The sequence below is a fragment of the Bos indicus x Bos taurus genome, chromosome 16 (genome assembly GCF_003369695.1).
Source record: "Bos indicus x Bos taurus breed Angus x Brahman F1 hybrid chromosome 16, Bos_hybrid_MaternalHap_v2.0, whole genome shotgun sequence".
Taxonomy (NCBI): domain Eukaryota; kingdom Metazoa; phylum Chordata; class Mammalia; order Artiodactyla; family Bovidae; genus Bos; species Bos indicus x Bos taurus.
In genome coordinates, this window is record NC_040091.1 from 53,151,070 (window position 1) to 53,162,727 (window position 11,658).

An 11,658-nucleotide genomic window follows, 5' to 3' on the forward strand; every position below is an offset into this window, starting at 1 on the left:
CTGACATGACTGAGCACGCACACAGAAAGGACCAAGACTTTCGTTCACCTCAAGTATAAGTTTAATCCTTCAAATTAGCTTGTGCTTCTTGTCCACACCTGGGCAGCTGGGTACTAACAAGCCACATAACCTCTGTGCTGCAGGTTCCCCATCTGTAAAATGGGAAATATAAAAGTATCTCATAGGGCTGGTACAATGATTAAATGGGGCAGTATGTGTAAGGCCCTGAAAACAGTGGCCATCATCAAGTGCTTTGAAATATCAGTGACCATCCTTCTCATTTCGGTGAACTGGGGTCCCTTCGTTAAATTTTCATGGTTTCACAGAGCTAATGAAGTGTTTTCTTCCAAACTCTGCTTTTAAAAATTTACACTTTAACTTTGAAATTAAAAACTGACAGAAAATAAGTTACACGGGGGGATGACAGAATTTTTTTTCTCCCACTATGATCTGAAAAATGATTTCGTTTTATGGTCATTATCTGATGGGAGAAAGGGAAGCTGCTACAGTCAGGAGAAGGGGGGCGACAGAGGACAAGATGGTTGGATGGCATCATCAACTCAATAGACACGAGTCTGAGCAAGCTCCAGGAGTTGGTAATGGACAGGGAAGCCTGGCGTGCTACAGTCCATGGGGTCGCAAGGAGTCGGACACGACTGAGCGACTGAACAAGTCAGTACATGAAGCATAGGCCTGCCTAAGACACAGCAAAGGGCCCCAGGGTGACGGGCAGCAGAAGCCAGAGTGACAGCCACTTGAGCTCCTTCTCCGGGTGGAGGCAAGAGATGAAGAAGGAAGGTTCTGGCCAGCACGGACTGTGCGGCCATGGAACCTCACCGTTAGCCAAAGTCCAGCCCTTTGCACCTGAGCACCAGCCCCAACTGTGAGTCAGATTCAAACAGATTCTGGAGGTAACCGCAACCCACACAAGGGCGGGCACACCTGTGATCTTCACAACCATCCTTTCTGGTCAGATGGACTGTTACTGCTATTTACAGAAAGGAAAGCTGGGGCTCAGAGGTTAAGGAACTTGCCTAAGGCTAACAGAGCTGATAAGGGGATGAAGCCAGGATCAAACATTTTATTCATTTGACAAACATTTATTGAGCAGCTGCTACCTGGCAGGCAGTGTGGGAGAAGCTGGAGATGCAGCAGTGAACACACTGAAGTTCCTGCTCAGGGAGAACTTTCATTCTAGGAGGGGGCACATTTAGTAAACCAAGCGAACAAATCAAGAAAAGAATGTATGAATGAGTGAAGGGCCTCTGAGAACAGAAGAGCAGAGGGAGGAGACGGAGGGACGAGGGCAGTACTTCAGGTCGGGTGGACAGGTGATAAGCAGCTCAGGGTCTGGGGCCAGTCAGCGTCCTTAGCTACATCCCAGTGCCTGAAATGAAGTCTCAGCAAAACCCTGTGGGGCCCTGGAACGCCAGGCATCCAGAGCTCCTTGGAGACCTCTGCATCCTCAGGTGCTCCAGGCTCATTTGCTGTGCCTGGGGGCCCAGATGGAGAGCAAGGACCATCTGAGGGCCTTTGGGAGTGTTTCTCTGAAACAACTATAAGACAAACTGAGGTTTGTCAGTTTCCATAAAGTAATCTCTTTTCCTTCCCAGGGCTTGGAAAGCATGAGCAGTTTCTTCAGCAACTTGTTCCTCAGCAGTCATCACCTGCCACGTTCCGGCTCTTTCCACCAAGGAAGGTCACTACATCCCATCCGTTTCCTGGCGGGGCCTCCCCGGCTCTATCACTGTGAAGACTCAAGTCCTGATCACTGAGCGACAGTGGTCACCATCACCACCACAACCATCAGCCTCACAGGCACACCATCTCCTCTAGCCCAGCCACTCACAGACCAGGCCTGGGGCTCAGCCAGCGGCCTGTCCTACCCGTGACACGTGGGACCCATTCAAGGCATTCAAGGCCGATGTTTATTTCTGGCATGCTCCCCAACAGAACCCCATCAGCGCCAGTCACTTGGGAATGCAGTGATTACGTAGGATGTGTGTGCTCAGCCATGTCCGACTTTTTGCGACCCCATGGACTGTAGCCCAGCAGGCTCCTCTGTCCATGGGATTCTCCAGGCAACAACCCTGGAGCAGGTTGCCATTTCCTCCTCCAGGGGAACTTCCTGACATAGGGATTGGACTCATGTCGCCTGAGTCTCCTGCACTGGGAGGCAGATTCTCTACCACTGCACCACCGGGGAAGCCCATCTAGGTAAAACCCCAGTGAATCAGATGGTTTCACACAGCGGCCAAGAGCTGGAACCAGCGGGGTTTGGAATCGTTCACTGCAGTGGGGCAGAATGCAGGTGATGTGGTCCTTGTCAGACTCGGTCGATTTCTCTGTAAATGAAGGCAACTGTTCTACCTCAGGTGGTGGGAGAGCCTTCTGGGAGTTAGTGTCCGGAGGGAAGGAACAGCCAGGAATACCCTCAGCTCCTGAATGGTGTCCAGTTACACCCCAAGGGTCCTCTGAAAACTGCTGTATATGGGACAAAGTTTGTCAGACCTACTGACCAACACCTTCCTGATCCAGACTGACCATGAAAGCTGTTTTCTGAATGGCTGGCTGACTGAATCACTATAGGAAAATGTGCCTGAATTCACAGGCCCAATAATAGCTTTGGAAATAGAAGCCATCTGAAAATGTCCCTAAACTCGAGCTGGGCTGGCAAGGATTGGATGTGATTATAAAAAGCAAGTGAGAAGAGAATGTTACTGCAAGGAAAATTGAATCCACATGAGTTTTAAATAACTTCATTCCAATAGAGAATATTAAAATGTTATATTTTTGGCAAGTATTAAGTTCTGACACAAATGCAATTTTCAATTTAAATTCTACTTTAACCTAAAAAAATGGCTAGATTTGTATCCCAAAGCCTAAACCCCTTCTATTATTAACTTACCTGTGAAACAAACTCTAGGTCATTTAAAAATGTTTTCTACTTAAAATTTACACTTAAGATGTAATGCTAAGACTCAAGAGGTCATCTAAACATAACTCTACCATACAGTAGGCTCTTGTCTAAACATTGACATGCAAATATGCTTAAATATGTTCTGATTCAGGACATAAAGCAATACTTTAAACCCTATCTGTAGCTTTCTTTCAATACTGAAATGACACCCTGCTGAGTAACCCGGGTAGCATCTATCAAGGAATTTTCAAAAACGTTGGCTCTTTGTCTGATATCCTGCTGTGGGTTTTAAGCTGGACCTGTGAAGACATATTCAGGCATGAACTTATTCCATTAAAAGCTTTTATGTTCTCTGGACCATCCGCCTGAATTTCAGGTCGCTTTCTCTAAGACACTTAAAACGGAATTTAGCTGGCCCAAATAAGGCAGAAAACAGAAGCTCATACAAATCCTATCACCCCAGTGGTTCAGCAAGTTTAATAAAAGTGTTCCCAAGTCCTTTAATGGTTCACAACCGAATGTCACTTTTGCAGCAGCTAATAATTTACTGTAGCATCACAATGGTTTTTTTCCAATTCTTATTTTTAATCAGGAAAGTAAATAAAACCTACACACCCTTCAAGCTCCAATATTTTAAAAATAACTTTTGACAAAAACTTAACCCTTCATTTTGCACTCAATAGGGGCTTCCCTGGTGGCTCAGAGTTTAAGTTAAAGCATCTGCCTCCAGTGCGGGAGACCCGGGTTCAATCCCTGGGTTGGGAAGACCCCTTGGAGAAGGAAATGGCAACCCATTCCAGTACTCTCGCCTGAAGAATCCCATGGACGGAGGAGCCTGGTAGGTTACAGTCTGCGGGGTCACAAACAGTTGGACACGACTGAGTGACTTCACTTTCTTTCTTTGCACTCAATGGACTATGTGCTGACATGGCAAGGGAAGCCCCGAGCAACTCTGATTCTGGCCAAACGGGTCACGGTTCTCACATGACATCTGAGAATACTCCTGGTGAACCTTGCTTTAGAACCACTTCCAAAATCAAAGAACATTATTATTACTAAACAGAGTTTTGTCGACTAATCAGACTGATCTAAAAAGCCAACTGGGCTCCCCTGGTGGCTCATCGGTAAAGAATCCACCTACAATTCAGATGTGAGTTTGATCCCTGGGTCAGGAAGAGTATCTGTTGAAGGAAATGGCAACCCACTCCAGTGTTCTTGCCTGGGAAATCCTATGGACAGAAGAGCCTGGCGGGCTACATACAGTTCATGCGGTTGCAGAGTCAGCCACAACTCAGCAACTAAACCACCACCATGAAGCCAAATGGACCTGAAAGCTCTACGATGGAGGAAGAAGCATGGCCCACAATTAAAACAGTGAAACTAGATGTGTTGCCATGAGCAGCTCCACACTATCAACAGTCCTGCTGCACCAGGAAGCCTTTCCCAGAAGGGATGGATCTACCTGCTCACTGATGCTGGAAAAGCCCTCACTAGAGACAATAGCAAGTCCTGTATTCTACATTTAGAGAAAATGAAGCTTAAAAAAAAAAAAAAAAAACTATAAAAATGATCAACAGGAAGGTTGTTAAGCTTGGAGGCAGTTCAAATCCTAGCTTTCCACTTGAGAGCTGTGTGACCTCTGAACAAAAATCACTCCCCGTTCCTGGTGTCTGTTCCCCCATCTGTAAACGATACCCACCTCGTGGGGTTCTTGTCAACTTTGGAAAACGCTCTGCACAGCAGCTCGCACAAAGCAAGCACCTGGAAACTGTCAGCTTCACCCCAGGGCTTATCAGACCACCTCCATCACCTATGGAGAGGAAGAGGCACGAGGGAGGGGAGTGGGAGAACTGAGGGCCACTGGTGTGGCTGGAGGCAGGGAGTGGATGGCAGCAGGTGGCATGGAGCCATGCTGGGCAGCCCTCAAACAGAACTCTGGGTGGGCATTTGCCTGAAGGGTGAGCAGCTTCACACTGTCCCCATATCACACTCACTCAAACCTGTTTCTGTTCCATTCAACGTTTGTTTTTTGAATACTAGCCATTTTCGTCTATAAAGAATTTCAACGGTAATACGGATGTCATTATTTTCACCAACATATATTTCTTTTTTAAACTCCACAGCACTGCCGTATTTAAGGCCTTTCATCCTGCAGGCAAACTCCCAGGAAAGGGTCAAGGCACCAGGAAGGTGGGGCCCCAAGAGAAGCCTTTGAGCAACACGCTCAGCAAGAAACTGCACAACAGCCTGGCCATTCCTTTTCCCCTGGAGACCTATCACCTCTGTCTTCTACAGGCATATAGCCCAGGCTCAAGACCAGACCCCTAGCTTTCAGAAAATGTGAACAATGCTGTTAATACCTATTCTGCCAATGTTGAGAACACAAGTACTTCACCAATTAAGAGGTGCATAGTCATTATTTTTCCCACGTAAATTCTGAAATTCCGCAGTGTGCACTCAAGTCACCTGGGATGGTGACCTGACACACTACCCAGGTCACACCCCAAGGTCTCACTTTACTTAAAAGGCTGGTTTTAGGTCCTTGGAGCTGGGAGCCTGAGCGCCACCTCTGGGTTAAGTTTGAGAAATGCCGAGCTGGGGCCTGATAACCCTCTGGAGGCTCCTGAACACACTCCCCTCAGTAGTGCTGTATCAGGACATTCACAGAGAGACTAGACCCCAAAGGGGCAGCAGCAGTAGGGTTCATGCGGCCAGGGAGAGAGGAGGCCATGGCAATGTCTCCAAAATGAATGACAGAAATGGCAGACCATTTCCCTCAATCCTCAGCCTGGTCTCTGGATTACTTTAACTGTGGCTTTTATATCTGAGTCAACCTTTCCTCGGGGCTTCCCTGGTGGTTCAGACGGTAAAGAATCTGTCTGCCATGCAGGAGACCTGGGTTTGATCCCTGGGTTGGGAAGATCCCCTGAAGAAGGAAATGGCAACCCACTCCAGTATTCTTGCCTGGAGAATCCCATAGACAGAGGAGCCTGGTGGGCTACAGTCCATGGGGTCGCAAAGAGTTGGACAGACTGAGCTACTAACACTTTCTTCACTTTACAGCCTTTCCTCACCCATCTGTACTCTAACCCACTTTCAAGGCAAAGTGTCCTTTATAAGTGTTTCTAATGGTAAGTCCATCAATTCAAAGTGAGGCCAGATAGCAAGCCAAAATACACAGAAATAAAATACCGAAATCATGTCTGACTCTTTTGCGACTGCATGGACTGCAGCACACCAGGCTCCTCTGTCCTCCACTATTTCCGAGTTTGCTCAAATTCATGTCCATTGAGTCAGTGATGCTATCTAACCATCTAATCAAATGCACTGTGAGATTAATTTTAGAAGAGTTGCTTTAACGTATTAAAAGTCTCCAGTTTAAATATCCACCCTCAAATATTAAGGTAGAAGCATCTTCTTGGCCTCCGAGCCTTGGGAGAACTGTGACGAAGTGAGAGAGGTTTTGAAGTAATAAAAACTAGAGACAGGCACCACACGCAAGCTGCACAAAGGTGGGGACTTTTGTCCACTGATGTAAACTGGACACAATGTGTGTCTAGAACACAGCCTGCTATACGATAGGTACTCAGTAATTTACTGTGATTTTTTTAAAAACTGCGTGACAAAGTACTGGTAACATCCAAATTAAAAGAGCCAGCCTAGACACTGCCAGATGCTCCCAAACAGCTGCAAGGGCATAAGGCTTTAGTTAATAGCTTTAAAAAATTTTCCACTCCACAAAGAGTTAAACCCTAAGCCATTCTTGTGGAGGGAGGACCTGAGCGCCTTCTTGGAAACCCTCACCTGATTAAGTATCTGAGTATTCCCACATCGAGGGGGACGTGACAGCCCTCACCCGGCTCTTTCAGAGCCGATGGGAAATACGGAAGCATACACAGCCTGGGAGGAGTTCCTGCTAGAAGGAAAACTCGGGAGACCATCTTGCCCATTCCCCACTCTGGGTGAAGCAAAATACTTGCCCAAGGCTAAGCCACCGAGGAGGGGGATGGAGGTGGTGCTTTGTCAGGGGCCTGGAGGGACAGCAGGTGGGTGAGGTGGTCAGCCACTCCCTGCTCCCAGAGCAGCGCCCCTTCCAGCTCACAGCACCCGGGGCTCCTCCTTGGGTTCTGGGCTCAGCACTCGGCTTCTAGAGCATTTACAGGGGTAATGCTGAAAGCCGCTTCGTGCCTCCGCCTCTTCCTTCCACACACGTGCCTCCTAAGCCTTTTGGGATTTTCTAAGCTGGGAATCCGTAAGTCACAAGTGTGAACATCTCACTGAGGGAGGCTGATCACACCTTCAGCTTTACCACCCTTTCCTAAACAGCACGGACACAGGCAGATAAAAAGTATCAGGACAAGTACTCCCATGGAGGACTTTATGAAACTGTTTCAGCCATTTTTAATCTTAAAAAAAAAAAAATAAACCCAACAATTTCACAGCAACCTAATACAAATGTTACAACTTCTTTGTTTCATTCTTTGCAGATTCATAAAAATAAAAGTCTCCAGACTAGAGTGAAATGTCCACGAGTATACAAAGGAAGATGACACTTCACGTGGGCAGTTATTTCACTCTCACCAAAGCTAAGTTCTGTCTACGCACTTAGCACCAGCGGCTGGCTGCATGTCTACCCTTGAGGTGGTACAGAATCGACATGAATTCACAAATATTCAATCAATGTCAAGTAGAGACAAGTGGGAGGAGGCGGGCTGGGGGGCTCAGCACTGCACTTCAGCGGTGCAGCGATGCAGCCTGGGAGCGCCCCTCCTACATGCACCTTCACTTTCCCCCTTAACTGACCCCAATGATGTACAAAATGCAGTCCTTTCACAGCTTTCAGAAAGTTTTTTATTGGTTACAATGATATAAAATGCATCATTTGAATTCCCCCTCGTCATGAAGTGCTTGCTAGCAACAGCATAAAAAAACCTTTCCATACATTTGACAAGCTCAAATGATTTATTTCATGCTGGAAGGGGAAAACATAGCAAACACCACTCTTGTCTATAATTATTAACCTCTCTCTCTCTCAAGGCTACATTGGTTAAAATCAAAGGACAACCCCTTTTGTATGTCATTTTGTAAATTTTAATGTTTTCTTTAGAATAGTCTTTTATATCACTCTCCAACAAGAATAAAATTACTAACAGCAAACTTCAATACAAGAACACTCTCCAGATTAACAACTCAAACAAAAATGTAAAATGTAAATCACATATAATACAATTGAAGCGTCCAAAACAATTTAAATAATTTTAAATATTTTATTTTTAAACTGCTACAAATGCTTTATACAATATTTCAACATAAAGTCCCCATAACAGAAATGTAACAAAATGGGAATGATAGTGAAAGGGTTAAAGTGGCACAAATTCACCAAACAAGTATTAAACTACAAATTTTAAGAGGTAGATTACTTTTAAAGTTGAGAACAACAACAAAAAAACATGAATAAAACCTAGCCATTTTCCACCAACTCAATCATTAATCAGGGGGAAGGCAGATAATGCATGGAGAAATGATACCTATACACTCAGAAATAGGCCAATTTGTTGGGCTTTTTAAATCTCTATTAGAGACTGAAGTGTAAAACCTGACATGTAAATTCATTTACACTTATGTGTAGACATACATCTGCACAAGCCTGTGATGTATCCTGGGCACTGACATACAGCTACCATTTCCAACAGTTACAAATTAGTGCCAGATATAATCTGAGAGGATCATGTCCATTTGGATATATAAACATGACACTGGAAGAGGCATAGAAAAGAGTCCATATCCAATCTGGTTTCCTCTCCATTATGCTGGCAATCGGCTTGTGATTAAAAAACAACAAACAAACAAGAAAACAGGCTAAGAAAGAAGCTCAATGCCTCTGTCTACAACTGACTTAAAGGAAAGGCATCAAGAGCTGGTATGTGTGACCAAAACATTATAAAACGAGTGCATCCAATCTGCCACCCCTGAAACCTATACTCAGGACTACTGATGAAACAGAGAACTTGCTTTCCAAGGTCAGGTTCAAATCGTTCCTTTCTCTGCTATGTGCCAAAAACTAGGGCCACACTCAGGTCTGAGTTACCAGTCCCGGGGACCAGGAGCTGGGTCAGCCAGCCCGTCTCACAGCGCCCTCCGCTGTGCATCTCAATCATCTGCGAGCCCAGCCTGCAGGTTGGGTGCCAGCGAAGGAGTGTGTGCCTGATTCTACCCACGGTAACAAGAAGCCCGCTGGCAATCAGCTGCGTGTTAGGATTTTTGAGTCAGCTTCAACTGGTCTCAGAAGCTTGGTAGGTTTCGTATCCTTTGCCGTAGTGCTTATCCTAAGTTGAGCATGCAAGATATTTAGTCTATTATTAAGGTTTGTTCTATTTGGGGGGACTTTTCTACAGGAAGTTCCTAGAAAATAAGAAAACTGAAGATAAATGACATGACACAACCTGCTATGAACTGACCAAGTATAAGAAAAGGTAGGGAGACCATGGGACAAATGTGAAGACAGCAACAGGAACAGCAACAGGTCAGACACCAGACTAGGAAGAGGTGCAGGGATGTGCTGGGAGGGGCACAGACGATCTCCTTGGAGTGGTGTGGCAGAGATGGGATGTGAGAAATCAGCACCGTTTTCCTCTTTTAATCACTTTCGTGGTAAATGGAAAAACTTGGTCTGGAATTTTATTTTACTTCTCCATCACTTATTTACATGTCCTTAACTGGCTGCAATGGGAACACAGTATTTAAAAAACAACAACAAAAAAAAGTTCTCTAAAAGCAGTACTGAAGAACATAAAAATGCCTTGGGACTCACAAAGACTAAAGATGGGTAAGAAGGGAGCAGAAAATATAACTCTTTCCTTGTCTTTTTTGTCTTACAGCCCGGGGAAATGAGCCCTCAGCAACAGCTCTAAATGCAGTTCCACTGACAAGCGACCAGTGGGTTGTCCCAACCAGTGAAGGTGAGCCCAATAAAGAATGTGCTGGATTAAGAGCTGTAACAGGACAATCTAGAGAGGAGTATGCCTCTGCAGCTTTGTCCTAAGAAAAGGATTTGGAGCACATGCCTCTTTCGCACCCTGAATGGCACAATGGCTTGTGCTCCAGGAAATGACCGAACGGCAAATTCTGCTGAGCCCTCAGTGTGGGATGGAAAACTGACGTCGTTTTCACGGCTGACTGCAAGTGTATACTTGAAAATCTGTGGAATTCTAAACTGGTATTTGAATGTAAAACGCCTGTGCATTGAGGACCAGCCCTTAATCACAGTTATGATGAAACACACACAGGAAAAGGGTGTGCTGCCAGTTCCGGGGTAAGTCCTTGAATGTGCAATGGGGAGAGTACAGCAAAACACTGAAAACAGAATGAAAGCGGGTATTTCCAAACTTGCACTACAAAATCCCCCCTAAATAAAATTTCAAAGTAGAAATACACTGAAAAGGAAAGACGTCTAGTAAACTCCCTGCCAGTGTAGGTAACAAATGTGAACGGAGAGGCCTCTGCTAGGGGCCTGGGGCTGACACGGATGGACAACTACACCCTCCAGGCCTGCGCCGAGCACCCCGGCGTTACACCAACTTCACTACAAGGTACCGAGACGACCACAGCTCTCTGAAGAAACGCCCACTCTTCTGCCCAGATAATCAAAATATGATGTCCCACTGAATGTTCATTTTGTAATTCCCCCGAACACTTTACGATCGCTTGTAAGTGGCCCCTGGGAAAGGCGCGTCCTTCAGGCGCGTCCGCAGCACAGCTCCTGTGTCTCACACAAAGCTGTGGCCACTTCCACGGAAGCCTGCAGCCACCATACACAGCCAGAACAATTTACCCACCTCTTATCTGATTCTTGTTTCCTTTTAGGTCAAATTTCATGCCAGCAATGTTAACTCACAAACAAAGCAAAATAATTAAAACTAACTGGAGCAAAAAACAGAAACACAATTTTATTAGGCACTTCGGTCCTCTGCAGTCTTTAAGGGTCCTTTCAAAACCACTGGATGAACCTCACTCAGGTTTCCTTTATACAATATTAATTTTTCCATATCAATTTTACTTTTGAACTGTATAAATGGAATCCAATACAAAATAAGTGACTCTTTCAGATACTATTGGAGATAAAGAGGAATACAGAGTACATTCTAAAGCATCAACCACTTGGGAAACGTTTTTTAGCACAGTCTGTGAAAATGACAACATGTTTTGGGTTCTTTAACCTTGGGAAGCACAGCTCAAGAATATCCTGTTGTTGTTGAACTTCCAGAACATAGACCGAGTACAAGGAGGTACACAGTGAGGCTGCTACCGGCAGGCAGTCTGGACAGCTGATCAACAGGTGTTTACTTTCGCCAGGACTAAGCTCCAAGATGCTGTATACGCACACGCCAGGGTCAGACACCAGATGCTGAGTGAGAGCTATAGTAATTTTTATGAAGAAGCTTAACCAAAAAAATCTGATCCTTTATTCCTACAGTCCATCATTCCAGTCTGCTCTCGGCTAATGATCCTTCTCTCCTTCTCTCCATCTTCAGCCATGACTTAACGGCACCAGCACCACGAACTCTGCCTCATCGACTGTGTGGTGGTAACAGCTTCTCTGAGCCCCCATGACCTCTCCAGACAGCAGTCATCCTCCGCCCCCCGCAGTTAACTCTGCTTCTGTTCGCTTAAAATACCAAAGGATTCTGAGACACAAAGTTACAGCCAACAGCCTAGACTCACACAGCTCACTCTGAAAG

The 11,658-nt window shown here is 45.5% G+C and overlaps 1 protein-coding gene across 5 annotated transcripts in view; it reads right to left on the reverse strand.

The window, feature by feature from the left end:
* PRDM2 (PR/SET domain 2) overlaps positions 1-11,658 on the reverse strand; it is a 132,985-nt gene that overhangs the window by 27,708 nt on the left and 93,619 nt on the right. The window contains exon 9 of one of the 5 annotated variants that reach the window (XM_027565349.1): positions 7,749-9,640. The exons of the other annotated variants lie outside the window; for them this stretch is intronic. Within the exon in view, the coding sequence (XP_027421150.1) occupies positions 9,619-9,640 (22 nt within the window). The 3' untranslated portion in view covers positions 7,749-9,618. Of the gene's footprint in view, positions 1-7,748; positions 9,641-11,658 lie in introns of those variants that run through there. 5 annotated transcript variants of the gene reach the window in all.